At 52.2% G+C, this 22362-nt stretch overlaps 10 protein-coding genes across 10 annotated transcripts; 6 read left to right on the top strand and 4 right to left on the bottom strand.

Moving 5' to 3' along the window:
* Positions 1-583: 583 nt before the first annotated feature.
* Positions 584-1027, bottom strand: PpBr36_09712 (uncharacterized protein; the record flags this gene model as incomplete). Its single annotated transcript, XM_029896831.1, has 1 exon — positions 584-1027. The coding sequence occupies one exon, from the start codon at positions 1025-1027 to the stop codon at positions 584-586; it is 444 nt and encodes a 147-aa protein (XP_029745223.1).
* A 1618-nt stretch (positions 1028-2645) lies between these two features.
* Positions 2646-4470, bottom strand: PpBr36_09711 (uncharacterized protein; the record flags this gene model as incomplete). The annotated part of the gene is made up of 2 exons (XM_029896830.1): positions 2646-2994; positions 3086-4470. 2 exons carry the CDS (start codon positions 4468-4470, stop codon positions 2646-2648), a joined length of 1734 nt encoding a protein of 577 aa, XP_029745152.1.
* A 1466-nt stretch (positions 4471-5936) lies between these two features.
* Positions 5937-7051, top strand: PpBr36_09710 (uncharacterized protein; the record flags this gene model as incomplete). Its single annotated transcript, XM_029896829.1, has 2 exons — positions 5937-5982; positions 6078-7051. 2 exons carry the CDS (start codon positions 5937-5939, stop codon positions 7049-7051), a joined length of 1020 nt encoding a protein of 339 aa, XP_029745153.1.
* A 711-nt stretch (positions 7052-7762) lies between these two features.
* PpBr36_09709 (uncharacterized protein) lies at positions 7763-7963 on the top strand (the record flags this gene model as incomplete). Its single annotated transcript, XM_029896828.1, has 1 exon — positions 7763-7963. The coding sequence occupies one exon, from the start codon at positions 7763-7765 to the stop codon at positions 7961-7963; it is 201 nt and encodes a 66-aa protein (XP_029745385.1).
* A 1222-nt stretch (positions 7964-9185) lies between these two features.
* PpBr36_09708 (uncharacterized protein) lies at positions 9186-9793 on the bottom strand (the record flags this gene model as incomplete). The annotated part of the gene is made up of 2 exons (XM_029896827.1): positions 9186-9659; positions 9731-9793. 2 exons carry the CDS (start codon positions 9791-9793, stop codon positions 9186-9188), a joined length of 537 nt encoding a protein of 178 aa, XP_029745384.1.
* Positions 9794-14291: 4498 nt separating this feature from the next.
* Positions 14292-15849, top strand: PpBr36_09707 (uncharacterized protein; the record flags this gene model as incomplete). Its single annotated transcript, XM_029896826.1, has 3 exons — positions 14292-14363; positions 14468-14679; positions 14757-15849. The coding sequence occupies 3 exons, from the start codon at positions 14292-14294 to the stop codon at positions 15847-15849; spliced, it is 1377 nt and encodes a 458-aa protein (XP_029745084.1).
* A 623-nt stretch (positions 15850-16472) lies between these two features.
* On the top strand, positions 16473-17530 carry PpBr36_09706 (uncharacterized protein; the record flags this gene model as incomplete). The annotated part of the gene is made up of 2 exons (XM_029896825.1): positions 16473-16569; positions 16626-17530. 2 exons carry the CDS (start codon positions 16473-16475, stop codon positions 17528-17530), a joined length of 1002 nt encoding a protein of 333 aa, XP_029745083.1.
* A 1093-nt stretch (positions 17531-18623) lies between these two features.
* PpBr36_09705 (uncharacterized protein) lies at positions 18624-20241 on the top strand (the record flags this gene model as incomplete). Its single annotated transcript, XM_029896824.1, has 2 exons — positions 18624-19230; positions 19334-20241. Coding segments are annotated over 2 exons (1515 nt in total), but the record flags the coding sequence as incomplete, so codon positions are not given.
* Positions 20242-20890: 649 nt separating this feature from the next.
* Positions 20891-22231, top strand: PpBr36_09703 (uncharacterized protein; the record flags this gene model as incomplete). Its single annotated transcript, XM_029896822.1, has 1 exon — positions 20891-22231. The coding sequence occupies one exon, from the start codon at positions 20891-20893 to the stop codon at positions 22229-22231; it is 1341 nt and encodes a 446-aa protein (XP_029745087.1).
* Positions 20903-22201, bottom strand: PpBr36_09704 (uncharacterized protein; the record flags this gene model as incomplete). Its single annotated transcript, XM_029896823.1, is given in 3 exon segments — positions 20903-21658; positions 21676-21904; positions 21930-22201. The coding sequence occupies 3 exon segments, from the start codon at positions 22199-22201 to the stop codon at positions 20903-20905; spliced, it is 1257 nt and encodes a 418-aa protein (XP_029745085.1).
* Positions 22232-22362: the final 131 nt, after the last annotated feature.

Below are 22362 nucleotides of genomic sequence, written 5' to 3'. Positions count from 1 at the left end.
GAGAGTCGTTCTTTATTTTTATTTGTTTTCTCATCACTCGTTTATAGGTTCTGGATGTATTGCTTTGCATGCGTCGTTTTTTTTGCATTTAGCTATTTGATACCCTCTTGGGCCTTACATGAGGATACGATCCTTTGACATCAATTCTTGCCATTTATTATTTTCGCACCCGACGCTCATTGTGTATTTATTGCTCTCGGTTTGCAAGGCTATGCTGATCGCGAATGGTGGAGTTGATAATTCATCATTACAGTCGTGGTGTACACTATAGAATGTTACAAGATCTAACTAGAAAACAAAAAAAAAAAAAAAAAAAAGATATCATAGTTAGATGCTCCATGCCATCATATCATTGCAGCCCAGAAACAGGGCGTTGGTACTGATTTTCCGAATAAGCCCTTCCTTGGCCAGTACTGTCCAATCAATATCTATACGTACGTGAGGGGTATCAAAATGGCTTTTGGTCAGATTGTCTGTGAGACTGATCAGAGTCCAATAGCCGGCACTTGGGGGGTTTCTTCTTTTGCAATCTCTAGCGTCTGACAGCCGCCATAGATGGAACAGACACGGACTGATCGGCTAGTCAAGTCTGAGGTTTATTATTGGTGGCAGCCGTGTAGGGTGGTGGCGGCGAGCTGTAGTAGTCGGCGGTGGAGCTGAGGGGAGCCGAGGCCGGCTGCAGCGGCATGATGGAGTCGCGATCCGAGCTTCGGTAGCCGTCGTCGTCGGCGTGGATGTACGCGTCGCCGACGATGGGCGAGGACGGGGTCGGCCTCAGGGCCTCGTTCTCCTCCCTCGCCTGTTCGTCGCGCTTTCTATTGCGACGCCTGACAACAAGGACGGCCATCAGGATGGCCACAAACGCGCCAAACACGATGAGCACGATGGCCCAGACGGGCAGGGTGCCGCCGCCGCCGCCGGAGTAGCCGCGGTAGGTGCTTTTGCTGGACGACGACCTGCTGTGATAGCTGGGCAAACTGCGGCTTTCGAGGTAGGTGCGGAGAGCGTCGATGTCGATTGCTACCATGCTAGTTTGGGACGTGTGTGTATGTGTTGTGGGACTTGTAGGGTGTATGAAGAGTATAAACTTTTAACTGTGTGGGTATGTGTATGTATATATGTGAAGGACGGCTGTTATGTGAAGTATGGTATGTGTTTGCGTCCTTTGTGAGACTGCTTTCGTGTGTTTGAAGGTGGAAAATCAGATGCAGGAAATAAGAAGATATCAAGGATGCATACAAGTGGTGACAATCGAACACTTATAAACCACAATGGGTTCTTGTCTGACTTTCCCCAGCCCGATTGTAGGGCAGGGAGGGAGACCGGGGCCATGCTCACGCCAAGGAATAGGCGAAGCTGGACTAAAAAAAGTAAAGAAAGGAAACAGGTATGATTGAAAAGGATGAACGCAGCTCACCCAGAAAGAAAAGATCTGACATGCCAAGCATGCTGCCCTACCATACCTACATGGTGTTTCCTCAGAATGCAGAGGGAAATGGCATAGAGGCCGTAAATCGCTGTCCTCTGACAGGAGGGAGGGGGCCAGTCTTGCAGGCAATAAAAAAAAAAAAAAAAAAAAAAAAAAAAAAAAGAAAAGAGAGAAAGAAAGAATAAAAAAACCCCTGGCTATTATCGTAAGCATGTAATCACACTGAAACAATTTCTTCCAGGTCTGATCAGACAGCGAGGATGACAATGGCCCCCAAAAAAGAAGGGAAAAACGCGAATGAGATTGAAGAGCTGACCGATAATAAGCTCTGGACGGAACAACGGGAGAAACAAAAAAGAAAAAAAAAGCCAAGCTTCCCAGCGCGTGCTGCCTAGCCAGTGAACAACACCAGCCACGCGGGAGCGGGTTAGGTGCACACAAAAGAGGGGGGCTGATGCGCGGGAGAAGAAGAAGAAAAGGAAGACCCTTTTTGTTTGGATTGCCTGCTCGACCAGCGCCCCATTTCTGGTAGGGTTGGTAGGGCTGTGTAAAAGAGGAGTGGAGTGTATGTGCTGTCTGCGCCTTGCTTATGAGTCCGACGTGTTGATTAATTGGCCTCCTCCTCCGTGCCTGGACTAAACTGGAAATGTGGAGGTGGAAACACCCCCCTCCTGGTGTTATTGGTTGGTAGCCAAGATGTGATAAGCCTGGATTTGCTTGGCGTATGAACGGAGATAATCCCACACTGCTGGTAGGGGTCACTTACTCTCTCCTCCAAGGCCCCGTGCTGGGCGTAGTTGGTGATCAAGAGAACAGACGCTGGTATCGAGGTTGAGGGGATTCGCGCGCCTGCCGAGGTTGCGGTTGAGTCTTATGATTTGTTGCTGGCTCTAATTAGTTTGGGCAGTCAGCCACCTAACCCCCGACCCCCGGTGAACGAGACCCAGCCAACGGAAGAAACACAGGCAATCCGATGCATTCGGTGGTCAGGCATTATTCGCCCTACTACCTGATTGATCCATGAAGTAAACTATATACTAGGAAGATATAGCAGTAGAGAGTGAATAAAGTCTTGATTTTTATATAGCAAGCCGTTCTTGTCTATGGGCAAATCGTACACGTTTCATACATGCCGTGTGGTACACTTCGCAATGAAGTATAAACAAGAAAAGAAGAACAAAAAATTTTCAACCACAAAAGAAAGCCGCGCTTTTGATCATCGCGAACCCATGCTGCTAAGCCTCCAAGCCCTCAGGGGCAGCGCCTGAAGCTGCATAACCCGTGGGCGAATGAACGTGACAAACGTTATTATGCCAAACGCGACGCACAGGAGGTTGACAATGTTGTAGCCGTCGCGTGTGATTTCGCAGATGCCGCCGCCTGCCAAGCAGCGCTCTTTCTCGGCCTGGACGGCGCATGAGAACGGCTGCGTGACCAGGGGACCTTTGAGTTTCTTGATGTCCTGATCCAACAGCGAGCTGGGCGGGTGGCAGGTCGCGGTGGTGAAGGCATCGACGGCCTTGAGCACGAACAGCCTGGGGAATGTGCCACCAAGGTTGCACACACTAATGGGAGAAAAACAACAATATTAGTAACTTGGTTCTCGCCCATTTTCTTCCTCAGACAATCTTGACAAAGATGAGAGAGAAAACTTACGTTGCAAGCAGCGTCATATATGTGCCACCGATGATGGGATCCGCAATCTTGGCGTGGAAGGCCGATACTGCCACAAACATGACAGTGTTTGTGAAGGTCGAAAATATATGCTCCCCGATCACAAGGAGCATATACCATGGTGTTACACCACCCGCCGGGAAAATATACACGGTAAACTGCGCCGCCAGGGCCGCGATCAGACGGCCGATAAACGCCCAGCACCACAAGCGCATAGGCGTATACTCTTGCGACCACTTGCCGGCGTAGTAGCCGAGGCCGATCTCGAATGGAAAATCAATCAGGACCGTGAGCGCCATGTTGTCAGTGCCGAAGCCCTTGTCGAGCAGCTTGAGGTTGGTGACGGCGTCATTGGCCTGGAAACCGACCTTGGCTATCAGATGCACGGCAATGATGGTCTGGACGTGCCGCAGCTTCAGCACGCCCAGCATGATGCGGTAGACATCCCAGACGCCATCCTCATTGCGCGTGCGGTCCTCGCGCTTCAGCACGGCCAACCCGATCGTGACTATGATGAAGGTCCAGCCCCAGAAGCTCAGGTATCCGCCAAGACTGAGCAGGCCGTGGTCCAGGGGGGTTGTTCGGATCCACTTGTTGGCGAAGTCTTTGGAGTTGAAGGCAAGGAAGACAGTATAAGACAAGAATTGGCCGGCCGTCAACCCTACCGTCTGCGCAGTCGAGGCGTATGATATGTTGCCGGGAGTGAGAAGTGTGAGGGCCCAGCCGTCGACGGCGATGTCCTGAGTGGCACACATGAGCACGAGGAAGAACCACCAGCCGGTGAAGCCCCAGACAGTTGGTCCACCGGGCTTGCCCGTCATGGCCATCATCTTCTCCACCGTCGAGCCGAGCAAGAGCATGCCCAGACCCGAGAGGATCTGGATGGGCAGAATCCAGCTCTTACGGCGGCCTATACGCGGGCTCCATATCGCATCGACAATGGGGCTCCAGAGGAGCTTCAGAGAGTATGGGTACGACGCCAGACTAAAAACTCCAATCTCACTGTACGACATGTGATCCTTGAGCAGGAATGGTACCGAGCCAGTTGCCAGGCCCATGGGTACGCCCTGCATAAAGTATAAGAGCACGAGTAGACCAAAGTTGCGCTGATCCACACGAGGCAGCTCGAAGAAGCCATGGTTGTTGAGCGCAGGCGTCTTTGGCACTGGCTCATCGAGGGAAAAGTTCTCGCGCGCCATCAGGTTTGCCGTCACAACTTCGGAGCCTTGGGGGCCCGTCTTGCGCCTGTACTCGGCGTTCTTGTTCATTTTCGATACGCCGTTACTTTTACCCGTTCCGCCCTTGGAGTCAAGGGCTGTATTCACCCCGAGCTTGGGTGATTTGTTTCGTTTCGACCGGACGCTCATCGAATAGGCCTTGAGAAAGACTTGGTGTTCGGGAGGGCGCTGGAGACTTTCGGGGAGGGAGAGGATGTGGTGGCGCAGAAAAATAGACCTCTTTCTTGACGCTCAGGAACTCGCGAGAAGTGGTGAATTCTGGGTGGCTCAGAATAGGTTTTTGATGTTGGCGTACAAACAGAAGGGTCTTTTTTTTTCTTATTGGTTATTGCTGTTTTCTCGTTGTTTGTACTCTGAAAGTTATATGACAGTTGTTTTATTTGGTGAAGAAGTGGAAGGTTGACAAAAAGGAAACCCGGAATGTGTCAAACCGAACAGTGGTTCTAGATCAAGTTTGACAAAGACAAACTGGCACCTTTGGTGCTAGATAAGCGCCCGACTCGCTCGCCTCCGGTTGATTTGAACGGCACCCAGTGAGATCTGTAATGGTCGCCCCGACGTCTGGGTGGCTTAAACTCGACTCTCAAGGCAACCGTGGCCTCAGTGGATGTGAGAGGGGGGAAAGTTGGGTGCGACGAAAGGGATGACAGATTCAAGCAACAAAATCACAATGGGTGGAAAGAAGGATAAATAAATAAAGAGAGGAACAGAAAATATATGGAGAGATTGTCAAGAAACGAAGAAAAGAAAAAACCACAGCTCTTGGAGAGCTTTGCAATAAAAAAAAAAAAAGACCGTGTCAAGCGTCATGCGCCATCAAAAATCCATAGTTTCTCAGCGTTCTCCCTTACCCACCAAACAATGTCGACACGTCGCGATGCGCAGAATCCACAATAGTCTTCAAATTCAGCAATGCTGACAAAGGGAACCGACCAGCTCCTTCCTTGCCTCAAGCCTCAAGGGTATCCTGGGCGGAGTCTTTTTCCGCATTGTGGGTCCCAAATGGGGCCAGGCACCGACTTTCGCCCCGATTTACTGCATGTCAGTTTCTGTCATTGACTTTGGACAGCGCCATCTGATGCTGCAGGTCTAATGCAGATTTCCGAGATGTTACCCGTACGTACTTACATAGACTTGTATTCTATAGTCACAACACTGAGCCCATAGTAGCTACTTTCTGAATGACGAAATAGCCTATTCCCAATTTCTCAGCTCAGCCTTAATGCGCCAAATCCAAAACTGATATCATTGATTTGTCCACTGAGAGAAAGGGCAACAAGAGCTTGGCAGCCCGATCGTCTGTGCGCCCCTTGTGGAATGCTTAGCATATGCCGTACTATGCCCCAGTACCTTCCCCGCATAAAAGGTCACTACTAAATCATCACTGGGCGGAACCAAGAAAGATTTCACTGCACGTGCGTTGGTACGTAACTTTGGTGTTTATTTAGCATGCTTGAGAAGCAACAAACCAAATTCGAATTTCCAATATATCTCAACACACGACGCGTCTTGCTCGGGTCGAGGCAACTTGATAACCAGATATTCAGACTATCAGTAAAGCACATTCTTCCTGGCCTATTTTGAGCCTTGAAATCATGTCTACAGCTTTGGATAACGAGTTGGAAAGCTTGAGGAAGCGAGGTTGGTCATTCACTTATCCATCCATACATCCATCTACCCGTGCATGTGTGGATTTTAATCCTCGACTAACTGTAGTATTTCAACAACGCCCACAGCTGAGCATCTAAGGGCTGAGGTCAAGCTGCGCGCATCAACACTACTCCTAAATCCCGTCGCTGCAACCCAAATTTTGGATGAGCAACCACCGCAGGCGGCACCAGCCCCAGCGCTACTGTTGCCGACGCCGCCGTCCAAATCCAGGAGTAAATCCTCATCCAATGCGCCACTTGGACCCAAGCAACGCGACCTGTTGAAAGAGCGTCGCGCAAAGCAAGCCGCCCATGACCAGCGTAACACCTACCGCACTTGCGCCGGCATCACCACGTTCAAGGTCCGCGATCCGGATCCGGCAGCCGTCGACGGCGGCGCCGTGCTCGGTGTGCGCATCGAAGTCATGCGCAGCGCCCGGTTCCTGCGTCCCTTTTATGTCCTCCTCAATCGTCCGTGGGACAAGGACGCCGCGGCCAAGAGGTACCTGCGTGTTCACCGCCACACCTTGCCCGCCGCCATACCGCTGGCTGGCTTGGCTTCTCGTTACCTCCCTGCCCCGCGGCCTGCTTCTTCCGCCAAGCAGCCCAGGCAGGACCTGGAGGCTTTCGTCCGTCGGTTGAGGAGGGAGCTTGTGCGCTATCACCAACGTCTCGGCGCTGTCTCTGACCTCCGCGCCGTTGTGGGCCTGGACGACAAGTCCAAGGTTCCTCCTGTCAGCACCCCGGCAGATGAACCGCCCGAGACGGTCGTCATGAAGTCGATAGAAGACGACCGCGAGTCCAGGGCGAGGCAGCGGCGATCAGTGGCTGGGATCGTGGACATTGAGCCAGTCGACACGGCAGCGACGCAGTTCAGGTTCGACTGGCGCGACGGTCGCGTCGGACGGCTCGTCATCGGCCCGGGTGGCGAGGTGCTGCAATCGGTTGTGGTTCTGCCAGATGGAGGCCGCGATCGCGTCACGCAGCAAGACGTCTTTGGCGATTGTGCAAGGATCGAGGATGTCGTTACCAAGCTCCGCGGGCCACTTGGTGGTACCTAAACGCTGGTATTCAGCAGTATGTTTACATCACTAAAAAGGATAGCCAGGGGATGACGCCCAAAGACTGAGTTTGGGTAGCAGCGGTATGCGGTCATCCATCATCCATAAACCGAACTTTCAACGCTTGCAACTTGCAATGCGCTCACAGCCGGCAGTGACTGGCTGAACTGCTATTCAATGCGGCAGGACACGACATCAAGCTTCAGTGGCCACGGGCAGTACACCGCTCTCAAAAGTCTGGCCACCAACGAGTTGGAACCAGGCCTCGCTCCGGCCGAGGCCGACTCTCTCATTCATATCACGTCGTCCTCGTCCCAATCCAGTTGTGCGATACGATAACTGCTGAACGTGAGGCGGAATCCCATCATACAGTATATCAACCGACTGATAGAGCAATGCTGTGGTCGAGTTGCAAGCGAGCGCATGACAGTTTCAAGAGAACATAGCGCCTTTGTGACAGCAGCGAGCATCCTCAAGCCTCTCTTCGTTTCCTTTGCAAGCATTTTTCTGGCGCACAAAGCAAAGCTTAATCGATCCGGCTGTTACCATGCAGCACCACAGACCAAGAATGAAAGGTCAAACTTCATTTCTTGGTAGCCCAAGGAGCTGGATGAGCCTCGCGTGCTATTTCCGGCGTCGGCCTCGGCCCCAGCCTGCCGGCAAACGCATGGTTTGTGTGTGGGTGGGTGTTTGCATTCGGCCCTCATATGGATGTTTTTATCACTTGGTTCAACCGGCAGATGTGATGCACTACCGCCAACCTCCCATAACGGGCTGGGTAAACTGCGTGTTCTGTGTGCGAGTGCAACCCCAAGACGTCAGCTCACGGCCGCGCCGAGTTCTTTTTTGCTGTCCTCCCTCAAGATGACTCAGGTTTCGGCCTCCGGGAGGCACGGATATTTGAGGGTTTGAGATGCCACAATGAGTAACCCGGAAGGGAAAACATATATGAGACTTTGGAAGGGGTGAAACAGAGATACATCTGGGTAGCACATGGAAGAGAAATAACATCCGTTGGAAGGCACGTGTCGGTCACAGATCGCGATACTGGGTTCTTTCTCCATTCATGTGATCGCCTGACGCCTGACGCGTAAACAAGTACAATTTCTCCGTTTATATGACGTATTTTCTTTTGGTATTTTCTCGCTTCTTCTTTTTTTTTTTTTTTTTTTTTTGTCTGTCCTTTCTCTCTTGGTCCTGCAACATTTCTAGGTTAGTATTTACAGGATGTACTGTACATTTGGTCTTGGGCTGATGTGCAGGCAGGCAAGGGTTATCGCACCGTTTATAGGCTCGCATCAGAGGGACAAGGTCCCCTATGGATGGACGCAATCTCTTGCATCAGTCCGCTTCATGATCCTATTGGGCGTCGTCGGGTCCCAGGGTTACAGAACAAAACAAGTCCCGAGTGGGGTTTTTGAAAATGACGATCCTGGAAAGCCATGTGTAGTTGCTTTTCTTTTCTGCCCTATTTCACACTCCTATATTTTGTTTGAAACACCTTCTTCTTTGTTTCTATGTTTTGCGCCCTTGTTTATCCCCCCTCCCTTGGGAAATACCTCCGCCCAAGAAGTGGACATCTAATTTCCACAGTCCCTCTTGTCTCTTTTGCTTCGTCCATTATTGTCTCAAAATAATAGCCACTGGCAAAGGCCTGCAGTACTGCATGTCACTGTGTGGCGCCGTTGGCACACATGGTCAAGCGTATCCGAGCTGGTCTCATGAACGCGAGGGGGTTTTATTTTTATTTTTATTAATTTTTTTTATTATAGATCTTCACGTCTTCATCAGAACAAGGCCAGTGGATATCAAAGTAAGGGGAAAGCATCTGTTCCGCTCAAATAGGTTACGTGGTATCGTCATGCAAGTAAATCAAATGCGCATGCCATTAACGAGTTCCTCGACATGATGAAAAGTACATCTCTCTGATGAGGAGGGAACCAAAAACAAATTTCTGAAGGACAGAGGAGGAAAGGTACAAGGAGAGCAAAACAACAATTTTGACAAGGAGGTTGTGCTTTTTTTTTTCCCCTCCGTTTCGTTTCGAATCCTGTCTCTCTTTGTGTCCTGTTCGAGAATACCAAGTCCTTAATTAGCTCCAGATCCTATCTACACACCCCCAACTCCTCTTGGCTTAGAGCATGGCGGCGGCCAGAGCAACGACGGCCAGCACGCCACCGGCACGCTGAGCGTTGGCGGCAGCGGTGACGATGGGCGGCGCAGAAGTCGTGGTCGAGGGGGCGGGCGGCTGCGGCTGCGGGACCAAGGTGGTTTTGGGAGGGTAGCCGCTGGATGCGGGAGGTGCCGACGGGGGAGAAGGCGAAGGAGGAGCAGGAAGGGGAGCTCCGGTCGTCTTGGGCGGCTGCGAGGAGGGCGGGGGAGGAGGAGGAGGAGGAGACGCTGTGGTCTTGGGCGGCGGCGGAGGGGGCGGCAAGGTCGTGCTGGCGACGGGGCACACGGTGGTGGTGACGACGACGACGGTAGTAGTGCTGGGCTTCTTGATGGGGCAGTCCGGGGTCGCGGTTGGGCACTCGAGGAAGGTCGAGGTCGAGGTCAGGGTGACGGTGCTGGTGGTCCAGCTCTGAGGCGCCTGGCTTGGCTTGTGCGACTTTGAAGATGAAGTGTTAATGGTCTTGGTTTGGAACGCTTAGACGGTGCATAAGAAGAAAGGTGATTTACATCATGGTCGGCCACCGCCAAGGTGGCCATGGCAAGCAAGGAAAGAGAGACGACGTTCTTCATTTTGTCCAGGGGGATTGTCGTAGACTTTGTCTGTTGGTAGATGGTGACAGTTTTTGGTATGTTCGAGAGATTATTGGGTATTTTTACTAAGTATTATAACAAGGAAGAGAGAGAGAGAGAGCGATATAAGCGAGTGAACTGCTCCCTGTGATGAATAGCTTGAAGTGGAATCCAAGTGAGAGCCGGAAGAAAGTGTATGGAGGAGGAGTAGCTCGCCCTTTATCTATCCTGTCGAGTAACCTCCGTACATGGTGTATCGTTACAACAACAAAACAGGCAAGTTGCCCCGGATCCAATCCCGACTAGAGTCCCCAATCGCAACCCTAGTTCTAGATTCGCAGAAGCTATAGCGATATGCCACTCACACCACCCCAGTTGTAGTACCTGCAAGGGCTACACGGCAGAAAGACCCGGAAGCCACTAATAATGATAGTATACGCACAATAAGAACGCCTCTGATGTTGACGATGACAAGGGAGGGAGGGATCGGTACCTGACCCCAGTCTTGCAGACAGTTGCGGCGCAGAGCATGGAGGCCGGGGTAGAATACCAGAACTAGCAGATCAGGCCCATGTAGGAAGCTTGCGAGTGGATTGGCCTGTTGCTTCCTGTATTTCTGGTTACGGCTAAAGTGATGAGGCAATATGTCTCTGCAACCAGCAGCCGTTCATAGCTGAGACATGATTGTATACTATTGCGGAGTTTGCAGGTCAAATCACGACCCATCCACTACATCCAAAAGGGAAAGAGGATCTATTTCTGCCATCCAGGGAGAGAAATACGACGGTAGCTTCCTGTCTCTGGTCGACCATCTAGATATATAAAGGCAAATTAAGATGGGCGTGCGGGCGCGGCAAGGCATCAGCAGTCGTCAGGTGGGAAGCTCTACCAAGGGTAACGACCGAAATTTTTCTTAGGCTGCTGCATGCTAACGGCCTCGTCATAGGATTCTGTAGTACCTTGTCGCGGCGGGAACAAAGGGCAAAGCAGCAGCTGGTCTGGTCGTAATTTCGGCCCATAAACAGGCAATAACCGAGTTGTTTCGTATGATTTCTGTAGTCGATGCGAGAAATGAAGGGTAGAGAGAAATGCAAAAAGAAAAACGAATAAGAGGGGAAAAAAGAAGAAGAAAAGAACGAGGGTATCAAGCTCGTCTATGTGTGGTGTCTGCTAGTATTTTTAGTGCCGATCAACCTGTACCTGCGCTAGCCAGCCAAGTCAGGTCCTGAGTAGTTAGCTGATGGTGGTCGCCTTGGGTGCATAGCTTGGCTGCTGGAGACTTTTCTTTTTTTCTTTCTTTTTTTTCTTCCCCACAGAGATGCCGTAGTGCCGCAATGCTCAATGTGGAAGGTATTCCTGTGTCAGACGCCACGATGCACCTGGACTCACGCCCACAACAATTTCTCTTTGCATACATGAATGGAAAATTTTGCTTTTGTCGTACGGCCTCAATGAATGGCTTTGGCAGTGTTGAGTTTTTATTGGCTACATAAGATTTTAAGTAACACGGCGTACCGTCCCAGAGACGTGGCGAATACGGCGGTATATCGCTCCCAGATCCTACTTGCCACGGAAAAGGTCTTGCTCTGGCTGATTTATGGTGGATGATGTCAACTAGAACAATCAACATGAACATTGAGAGACGCAAGCAGCTTATTCTCCGCACGTTGGTAGTCACTCACTATCAGGCTGATTGATCCGAGTACCAGAAATCCAATAGGTAGGATGATTTTGGTCCGACAAACAAACACTCACCCCTATGCAGCAAGCAATAAATGACGGTGAGCAGCATGACGCCCAGTATCCCGGTTCCAGTTACTCGTCATCGCACACGGCCTTGGTGGTTGCCAAGGACAGTCCTCTGTGGAGCTGCTTATTGTAGCCTTGTATTGAAATATAATTATATATATATTTCAATCTATATTTCAATTGATACCGATGAATATCAGCACTGATCGTTGTCACCCCTACAACTCGCACCATGCTGTTGTGCTACACTCTCCCATCTTGCTGGCTTCGGGTTGTCCTGGCTAGCGGGGTCCGTGATGGCGACCTGTTTTTCGTCTTAGGACGTAATACGAACTGCTGGAGCTAGGCTCCATGAGACACAATTTTACATGCAGTCAAGGCACTTGCCGGGGCCATGGGATGACAGGCAATTCGAAGCCGAGACAAGTAGATGAGATGATTGCCTCTGGGCCCGCACAGTTAGACTTTCAGTTGCGGGAGAATCGTCGATTCGTTTATATCGCATATGGAAGTGTTGGAAAAATTAAAGCACATAAGGTAGCCATAGTGGCAAGAAGACGACAGAATCCATAACAAATTATTCATTTAAGGCAATGCCCGGCCTCGGCTTTCATTGTGCCCCTATCTCAATATGTGCGTTAAGGTCCTGCAGGACCCGGGACTTATCAAATCGCGCAAACCGCAACGCTCAAGGCCCTATGCGGGTCTAAGATGTGTGTATTAAACTTTGAGCAATTGGTCTGTATATAACTGATAAATTGTATCTAATATAGACACTCTTAGTCACTCGAGTCCAGATATTATCTGGACTTCTTCTATAAGTCAAGACCACAGGCATTAAAATCAGACTTTGATGATAGCTGGCACTGTGATCGGATAATCCATCTTTCTATAATACAAGTAACACATCTGTGCCTTGTACTCTCTGCATATTTGCCCTATTTGCTGGACAGTCTTCCATTAGAAAAGATAGCCATTTTGCCGCATTTATCTAAAGCTTCACCTTGCTGCATAGATGGCTTCAGCAACGATGGGAGGCCCTTGATTTATTAGTTAAGTCGAACCACAAACCAGGATTACGAGTGTTGAAAACTTGACCTCGGCTTTTTCGAGCTCTGTAAACACTGAATAGATAAATAATCAGAATTAAAATCACGATTGAACTTCTTATACTTCCACTTCTAAGGTCGTTGTTGTTTGTCCCCACTCCCAATAAATAAGCTGTGCCTCTGTTAAAGACAATGAAAAAAGGGCAACGCAGAAAAAAACACGCCTTGTTGAAATCTTGAGAAAACCTTCAATTCTATAACCACGGTTTTTTTTTGGTCAATTTATTAAAGCCAACGATTTCACAGATGCAGCAACCTCGGCGCCTACACGTATAAGACGGTTGCAAAAGACAAAACTAGGATTAGGATGGACGATTACTTCAATCCACCAGCCAAACCACCATCGACGCAGAATTTGGGTAGCATCAACCCCACCGGTGACAGCAACATCTAAGTAAATACAGGAACAGGAAAAAAACAACGAAATCACGGGCATGGTTTGGGGGATATATTAAGAAGTATGTATCCTCTCCTTACACCATGTTGGACAAGTGTCTTCAGAGCAACCAAGATGAGGAGCAAGGGGTTGATGAAATGAGATTATGCAAAGGCATTACCTTGTTCTTTTCCTCAACCAATTTTGGCAAACGGCCTTTCTATGTCCGAGGTGTGACGGAGCTTCTCTCGGTCTTGGCCACAATGTAGGTTAAGTGAGGGATGATGGATTGAGCTCGGCCGAAGCCTTGAGCAATTCCTGACATACTGTACGTGGATGGAAGAAGAAGAAGAAGAAGAAACGAACAAATCAATAGCACCAGGACAAGAGTTTCAAACGGTAGCTAATTTCTTTGCAAGGTGGCAGAGGGTCTTGTGCTGCTGCCCGAGCGGCTGGAGAAAGTCAATGGGCAACCAACAGACACACGAGCGCATTGGCAGCGACCCTGCCCGTGTCATGTTGCGTCATCGCAAAGATACTGTGAAGTGGGGATGGAAGCAGGAAGACGAGGGTTATTATACTAATGGTGAGGCAGTTGAGTTATAGACTTGGGTAAGGTAAGTAGCTGGAAACAAAGTATCGGAATTGATCGAGCTTCATTTTCATCTCGTCAATCAATTTGACTGCAGTGCACAAGTTCCAAGTCCGCTCAGGCACCCAAAGGAACCACAAAAGCGGACGGGTAGCGGGGCGACAGCCCAGTGCAGCATAACGCTCCCGAGATCCCGGGCCCCAGCTTTAGTCCGTTTTTCTATGGGCTTTCGGACTTTTCCCAGCACCCAGCTTTGCCACTAAGCCCTGGATCTCAGACAGGGATTTGAAGCTCCCCCCCCAAAGGTGGGATTCCACCACGGATGGGATGATCGGAACTTGAGCACAATGGAGATCTGACCACGCATGCATCTTTTTTTTTTTTTCCGTAATGTGGTTCTTGCTGTCAAGTGTGGTCTCACAAGGCTAACTTAACTTCTTCCTTTTATTTCCTCTTCTGTTGTCGCTTGATTGCATTCTTTTGTCCCAAGCTGGAAGGCTTGCGTTAGCACCAACCAGAATTTGTTTGCCCTCCCTCTTTTCCTTGTCTTTCGTTTGCGCGCTCTGTAGTTAGTTGTCTCAACTACAGGTCCCACGTCATTCAGTCAAGCCTTGTCCGCACTAGGATCTCGATCCTAGCAAGAGCGCAGGTCGCTATCCCCGAAACCCAAAGATGGCGGTTGTTGATACCACAACCCGTAAAAGGGTTCTCAGGGTGATATTCATCTCCCTGCTGTTGGATCTGGTGAGTTAGAAGAGCGGAGTGCATTTATCCTTGGCAAGCTACTCTGCAGCATGAAGCAGGAGAAGGCGGGCGCTGACAGAAGCGCGCATCTCACCTGCGCACAGATATCTTTCACCTTCATCCTCCCACTGTTCCCGAAGCTGCTCGAGTTCTACCGAAATAGCGAGGCGCCGACCGGTTTGCTAGACAAGCGACCCCGTACCCTCCTGTCGAACGTCTTGGATTATCTCAATGCCTACAAGGCCGCGTTTGCGCGCCCCATCGACTCACGATATGACATTGTACTGCTTGGTGGAGCTCTGGGGAGCTTGTTTTCGTAGGTCCCATGGAGCTTGTAGACAGGGCAATCGCAGGTTCCGAAGCTAACACCAGCTCAACTCTTGCCTTGTGCAGTCTGCTCCAAGCTATTGCATCGCCCATCATCGGCCAACTCTCAGACCGCTACGGCCGCCGAACCGCACTTCTCTCCAGCATGATGGGCAACATTCTTTCCGTGCTGCTCTGGGTCATGGCAGTCGACTTCCGCACCTTTCTCCTGTCGCGAGTCGTCGGCGGCCTGTCAGAAGGCAACGTGCAACTTGCGACCGCCATCGCCACCGACATATCCGACGAGAGCAGCCGAGGCTCTACGATGGCCCTTATCGGTGCCTGCTTCTCCATTGCCTTTACGTTCGGCCCCGCACTCGGCGCATACCTTAGTTCTATTCCCTTGGTGGCGGCAAACCCGTTTGCGACTGCTGCGGGATTTTCGCTCTTCCTGATCGTAACCGAGACGATATACCTGTATGCTGCACTTCCCGAGACTCTGCCGGCTCTCACCCAGACCAATAAGAGCGCGGGCGCCAAGGGAAACAACACTACAGCCAAGCCCAAGGTTGCCGTCAGGACCAACTCGCACTTGATGCTGAATGCCACACATCTCTTCTTCCTGCTCTTCTTCTCCGGCATGGAGTTCTCGCTGCCCTTCATGACCTACGACCTCTTCGGCTACACCTCGGCCAAGAACGGGCGCCTGCTCGGCTACATTGGCCTGGTGGCCTCGATACTGCAGGGCGGCGTCACGCGCCGGCTGCCGCCGCTCCTCACCGTCCGCGTCGGTGTCGTGGCCTGCCTGCTGGCTTTTGGAATCCTCAGCCGCGCGTCGTCCGTGACGGCACTCTACGTCGCGGCTACGTGCCTGGCCACGACCTCAGCTACCGTCGTCACGGGCCTCAACACGCTCAGCAGCCTTGAAGCCGGCGAGGCGGAGCGCGGTGGCAAGCTGGGCAATCTGCGCAGCTGGGGTCAGCTCGGCAGGGGGCTGGGGCCTGTTCTCTTCACGAGCATCTACTGGTGGGCCGGGCGCGAGACGGCCTACACGATCGGTGCCCTGGGCATCGCGGGCGTCAGCGCTGGTGTGTTTATGGGGCTGAAGTCGCCCCCTGGGTCCGAGAGGACAGGCGCGAGCAGGGGCAAGAGCGGTGATGGGGAGAAGAAGGACTTGTAATATTTACTGGGTGTAAACGGTACATACGACTGGATGGTGGTGAGACAAGGGTAGCTAGAGTGCATTTCATTCAATTTAATTTATTGACTTGCCACGGGAATATTCCCATAACGACATAAAAATGCGCAAGTGGCTGTGGTCGTCAATGTGTGTTGTTTGTTTGCTGGTTTGTCTTTACAAAGGCATGCTATCAGCCACACAGGACCCAGATAATCAGCTCGCCGGCCTCATTAATTCAAGTATAGAGAAGAGGCCATAGTTGTGGCATTTGTGGTACTAGGAAATGGATATTTGATTCAAGAGCCCTTTGCCCATGGAAATGCTGGGAACTGCTTTAGGTGCCGATGTTATGCATTCTACCCTGCAGACTAGATAAGATAAAAAAAAAAGACACAGCTTCTAGGGAGGTAGTGGACCCACCATAGGCCCGTCGTCATCGCCATTTAGCGCCTTTCCAGCGCGTCGCGGTTGCGCAAAGCAATGCTTCCATCTTATTCTTTGCAGACTTGATACAACTCATCGTAGCCGAGTTTCTTTCTTTTTTTTTTTCTTTTTTGTGGGTGAAACTCCTCCAGTCCAGCTGCTGAACAAACACCCATATTCAGCCAATAAAGCAGTCAAAAATGCCCAAAGAAAAAAACTACAATCCCGTGCAGGCGCAACGCAAAGCCGACAAGGCGAGGGAGATAAAAAAAGGCAAGCGCTTAGGCCCCAGAAACCGTTTGACGCTTGAGCGGTGTTGCGAGGCCAGAAACTAACCTAGACGAACAAAACAGGCAAGGCCGAGGTGCAAGCCCGGCGCAACGAGCGCCTCGCTAAGCGAAACCCAGAAGGGATCAAGCGGCAGATCGACGACCTCAAGGCGGTGGCCGAGGGCGGCGGCAAGCTCTCTTCGCACGAGGAGTCGGTCCTCGAGGGGCTGGAGAAGGAGCTCAAGGCGGTCCTCAAGGCGCGCGAGCTGCTCGGGGACAAGGCGCCGCAGTTTGGGAGCGGTCGGCCGCACCGTGACGGTGGCAGGGACGGCGACAGGGGCTCGCTGGGCAAGAGGAGGAGGGGCGAGGACGGCCCGCTGCGAAGGGACAGCGACAGCGACAGCGATGAGGTGCCAGAGGACGTGGCAAGGATTCCGATGCCGCGCGACACGCCGCCGCCCATCCCCAAGGAGGTTCTGGATCGGTGGTGGGCAAAGAGGAGGGCGAAGCGTGCTGGCGGCGGCAACAACAACAACAAAAACAACAACAATGATCCGGCAAATGCGGATGCTGGTGCGGGCGCTGGAAGCAGTGCGAATGCGGTACCGCTTACAAAGGATAGGGGGCTGGGCCGGGGTTTCAACAGCGACACGGGTCTGCCGCCAAAGCCTGCACCGGTGGCCACGTCAGAGCCCAAGGTGGTTTACGAATCCAAGCCGGTCGTCAGGGACTTGAGGAAGGAGGCAGTCAGCGCCTTTGTGCCCTCGGTCGTGCAGGCGAAGCTGTCTAAGGGTAAAGGCGAAGGCGGCACGCTGCTGGAACCGGAGGAGGCCGACCGGCTCGAGCAGGAGGGCTATCTAAAGGCTACGGGTACAGGACCTTCCCAGACGGGAGGCGCGTCCACAGAGACGGAGAATGCGGCACCAGAACAGACGAATAGGCCACCGCACCAAGTCATGATGGAGGAAGTCCAAGACGAGGAGGGTTGAAAAGTTTACGATGCAGCACCCCCCACAAAAGGCATCCCCTGCTTTGTTGGATTTGGGAAGGGAGACGGACACCTCACAGCACACCTAACTTTGGAACCAACAGCCGTTCGAAAAGCGCCCAACTGCCGATTGCCGAGAACCGATGAGAGGCAGCGCGGAGGATGCCCATGGAGCTGCGGAGTCGGCCACAGGGCAGACGGTCGGGCTGCAAGCTGGTGTAAAGCAATGCATGACTGGGTGCTACTGCCAGGCCTAGAGTTGGCAAATATTTGACCCGGCGACTACAGAAAGCAGAATTTCACAAAGTCCTGAATTATGCAGGGCAGGGATGGTTTGGAACTTTTTTTTTTTTTTTTTTTTTTTTTTTTTTCCCAACCACGTGTGATCAATTATGTGCATTAGTTTCAGGGAGCCAGCACCGATGTCGGTTTCAGTCGGTTTTGGCATAATTGTAACAAGATCTTAACAAACCTAACAGGTACTCGGTAGTTAGGTAAAGAGCAATGTGTCATCGGGCTGTCTCGGGATGGTCAACAGGGACTCTACTGTGAATAGATCGGACCACGTAGTAACTTTCAGAAGGTCTAAATACTTGAATGGAAAGCCTGGAGTGTTCTGTCGGTTCAAATAGAAGTCTATCTTTTAAGTTGTATGCACACCCAAATCAGATCTCCACACTCCGAACCCAATCGGGCCAGTCCACACTCCCCATCGATCTTCCATAATGCATATCCACCTCCGCTGCATTTTTACCCACACAACCTTCAGTTCCCCTCCATGCAAGGGGCAGCTAGTCTAGCTGGACTTACATCGCTTAGCTAGAGGCGAAAGAAAAAAAAAAGTTTTAGTCCCGAGAGCCGATTTCATTACCTAAATATGAGGAGTCATGGATTCCTAGTAGTTTCTGCCGCCCATTGTCGCCGCACCCTATGTACCCCAAAACGTGTTTTGGCTTTTGCACCATTGCAGCAAGGTGTAACTCGCAAGGACAGTATTATCCAAAATAGAGGAGCATTCTTTTTACCATAGTATATATGGCATCGACTTGTGCGACATTTCTTGATTTGATTAACGGTTGTACGCAAGAGTCAGTAACATAACTTATCCTCCTCTCTTTGGACGACAGGCCACAGTAGAGGCGGCCATGGTTGAGACGAACGCCGGTGGCGGTGATGCCGTTCAGGCTAGCGCTACATCGCCAACACCAGAGCACGCACCCATATCACACTCGGAAAACGCTGTACAAGACTACCCACAGCCAAATTTGAACCCGGAGCTATTCGTCGTCGCCAGTAGGGACCCGGTTGTCGAGGCGGCTGGCAAGAAAGGCGAAGTCGGTTCCGGGACAGATGGCGAGACGCCCAACAGCCACGAGGAGGAGGAGGAGGAGGAGGAAGAGGAGACGTACCCCGAAGGTGGACTGCGCGCATGGCTTGTTGTTCTTGGATCTTGGATGGCGCTCGTGTCGTCCCTAGGTCTCATGAACACCATCGGAGTGCTGCAGTCATATGTTGCACAAAACCAACTCTCCAGCTACTCTGAGGGCACCGTGGGTTGGATCTTTTCGATATACACCTTTTTGTCCTTTGGAATGGGGTTGTATATTGGCCCTATATTCGATAAATATGGGCCACGGTGGCTGATATTACTCGGAACTTTGTTGCTGGCCACCGGCACCATGATACTCAGCATATGCACCGGTAAGTTTTGAACCGAAGCAATGCCAGTTTGCTTCCTGACGCTACCCCCTTTTCCTGCTCTGCTTGCTGCTCTCTGACAGCTGACCAACGGGCTCGCATTCAGAGTTTTGGCATTTCGTCGTCGCCTTCAGCCTCGTTGACGGCCTGGGAACCGCTTTCATGTTCACGCCCGCCATAACCGCCATAGGCCATTGGTTCCGCGACCGCCGGGGCCTGGCGACGGGCATCGCCTCGACGGGCGGCGGCGTTGGAGGTGTCGTCTTCCCGCTTATGCTATCTGACCTCTTCGAGAGGGTAGGTTGGGCATGGGCGGTGCGCGTGCTGGGTTTCGTGAGCATCGCGCTGGCCGTGGCCGCCAACTTCCTGATCCGATCCCGGCTGCCGCCAGCCAAAAACGCCAGCGCACACCCGGACCCGCGCATCTTCCGCAACGTCGCCTTTTCGCTGACGACGGCGGGCATCTTCCTCATGGAGTTTGCGCTCTTCATCCCACTGGGCTACATATCGCTGTACGCAAAGGCGCAGGGCTTCTCGGCGGCCTTTTCGTTTCAGATCCTGACGGTGCTCAACGCGGCGTCGGTGCTGGGCCGTGCGCTGCCGGGCTGGTGGGCAGACATCATCGGCCCCGCCAACGCAAACATCATCGCCATCCTGCAGTCGCTCATTGCCTGCCTGGCCATCTGGCTGCCGGCGGGCGGGACGACGGCGGGCATCGTCGTCTTTGCGATACTGTTTGGGTTCGCCAGTGGGACCAACATCAGCCTCACGCCGCTCTGCATCGGGCGGCTGTGCAAGACGCAAAACTACGGCCGCTACTACGCCACGGCCTACACGCTCGTGTCTTTTGCCTGCCTGGTCGGCATCCCCATCGGCGGCAACATCCTGGCCGCATGCGGTGGCGACTACTGGGGCTTGATTGTCTTTACGGGCTTGCTGTATCTGCTGTCGCTCGTCTTTTTCGTGGCGGCAAAGGTTTATTCTGTAGGGTGGAAGCCTTGGGTCTTCTTTTGATTTGCATGGCGGAGTATTTTTTTTCGGCAGTCAGTTTTAATACATTTATAGGCGTGGTATACTGGCGTTTCGGATGACGAAAGAAGGCATACGGGAAAATAAACACCGCAGCTAAAGCTGCTCTTCTGAGTTCCTTGTCCTTTTTCTTTTCTACTTCAATACTATGAGCGATTTTTTTTTTTTTTTTTTTTTTTTTTCCACAATTCACACACTCCAATAGGATTTTACCAAATAAAAAGAAATTAATTAGCCTAGTTAGCAGTTTATCTCAAGCTTGGTGGATTCAAAAAACACGCAGTATCGAGCGGTTGGAGATTATCACATTCTTGAATTTGGTGATCTCAGTGCTCCAATTGAATGCGCAATACCTAGCAGGCAAGGGCGGAAGTGAAAAGTGACAGGTACGATCTAGGGAATTTGATCAACTCAATCGCCACTGCATCATTTTTTTTTTTTTTTTTTTTTAGTCAACTGAAGAAACAAATCTATCGACCCGCTATTGCTTATTTTGGGTTCGACATCAGGCCATAGACGGTCGCAATTCATGGTTCTTCTTTCCCCCTCAAAACCCTCCTCAGCCGGACAGTCCCTTTCGCAAAATTAAATGTCGTGTACCTCCTGCATCGACCTTTAACCAGCCATTGCAGCCATGTCAAACGTTTCACAGCCGCCCAAACCGGCTGCTACAGAGCCATCTGCAGCGGCCGAGGAGGACCACTACTTCAGCAGCAACCCGCCACCGCGGGGTCTGTCGGAACATGTGGCGCTCGCCTCGGCATTCATTGAGCAGCACGCCGCCGCTAACCGCCGAGTGGTACTCGTGACGTCGGGCGGGACGACGGTGCCCTTGGAGCGGCAGACGGTGCGCTTCATTGACAATTTCAGCGCCGGAACGCGCGGCGCCACTTCGGCCGAGTACTTCCTTGAGGCCGGCTACGCAGTCATCTTCCTGCACCGTCAGTTTTCGCTGCTGCCATACTCGCGCCACTACAGCCACACCCCGACAGACTGCTTTCTCGACTTTTTGCACGAGGAGGATGGCGCCGTCGTGGCAGACCCCGGCCGCGCCGAGAAGATGCTCGGCGTCCTGCGCAAGTACCGCGCTGCTAAGCAGGGCAACATGCTGCTCATGCTGCCCTTTGTCACCATCACCGACTACCTGTACGAGCTCAGGGCTGTCGCGCAACTGATGCGCCCGCTCGGCCCCAGGGGTCTGCTGTACCTGGCCGCAGCCGTGTCGGACTTTTTCGTCCCACCGGAGCGCATGGCCGAACACAAAATCCAGTCCACCACGGCCGTGGAGAGGATGAAGCACAGCAGCAGCAGCAGCAACAGCAAGGAGCGAAAGCCGCAGGGGCAGGCGGCACCTCCATTCGGTGCCCTCCCCACTGTACCCATCCCTTCGGGCGAGCAGCCGCTACAGCAGCCCGCCACCCTCAGCAACGACGCCGAGGAGCTCAATGCGGCCGTCGCCCGGCAGCAGGCCGCTGCCGCCGATGACGACGAGGCATTCGACAACTTTGACTCATCACCCGCCGTGCCCCGATCCAAGCGCCTGATTGTGGACTTGGACCCGGTGCCAAAGTTCCTCAAAAACCTGGTCGATGGCTGGGCGCCGCAGGGCATGATCGTCTCGTTCAAGCTCGAGACGGACCCGGCTATCCTGGTCCACAAGGCCCGCTACTCACTTGACCGCTACCAGCATCACCTCGTCATCGGCAACCTGCTCTCCACCCGCAAGTGGGAGGTCGTCTTTGTCGCCCCCGGCGCCGTCGACCGCTGGATTCGCGTTCCCACCGGCAGGAGGAGGGGCTCCGTCAGTGGCAGAGAGGACATGGTCGGCGCCGCCGAGGCCAAGATGCGAGAGGCCGAAATGCCCCTGGATCCGGCTAGTCTGCCCGAGGGTGAGCCCGAGATGGAAATAGAGAGCTTGATCATTCCTGCTGTTGAAGAATTGCATACTAGACACATCAAGAGTATTGCTCCATAGACGCTGGATAATAACGAAAAAGAAGGTTATACTGTCCAAAGTACACTGCGACATTACATCTAGGTACTTTGATTGGGCAACTATCTGCGTGTCTTTGCTGGTCTACACGACATGGCTCATCTACCGCAACC

The sequence above is a fragment of the Pyricularia pennisetigena genome (genome assembly GCF_004337985.1).
Source record: "Pyricularia pennisetigena strain Br36 chromosome 7 map unlocalized Pyricularia_pennisetigena_Br36_Scf_7, whole genome shotgun sequence".
NCBI classification, from domain to species: domain Eukaryota; kingdom Fungi; phylum Ascomycota; class Sordariomycetes; order Magnaporthales; family Pyriculariaceae; genus Pyricularia; species Pyricularia pennisetigena.
Note: the sequence above shows the minus strand (reverse complement) of the source record. Positions and strands in the feature narration are given on the sequence as shown.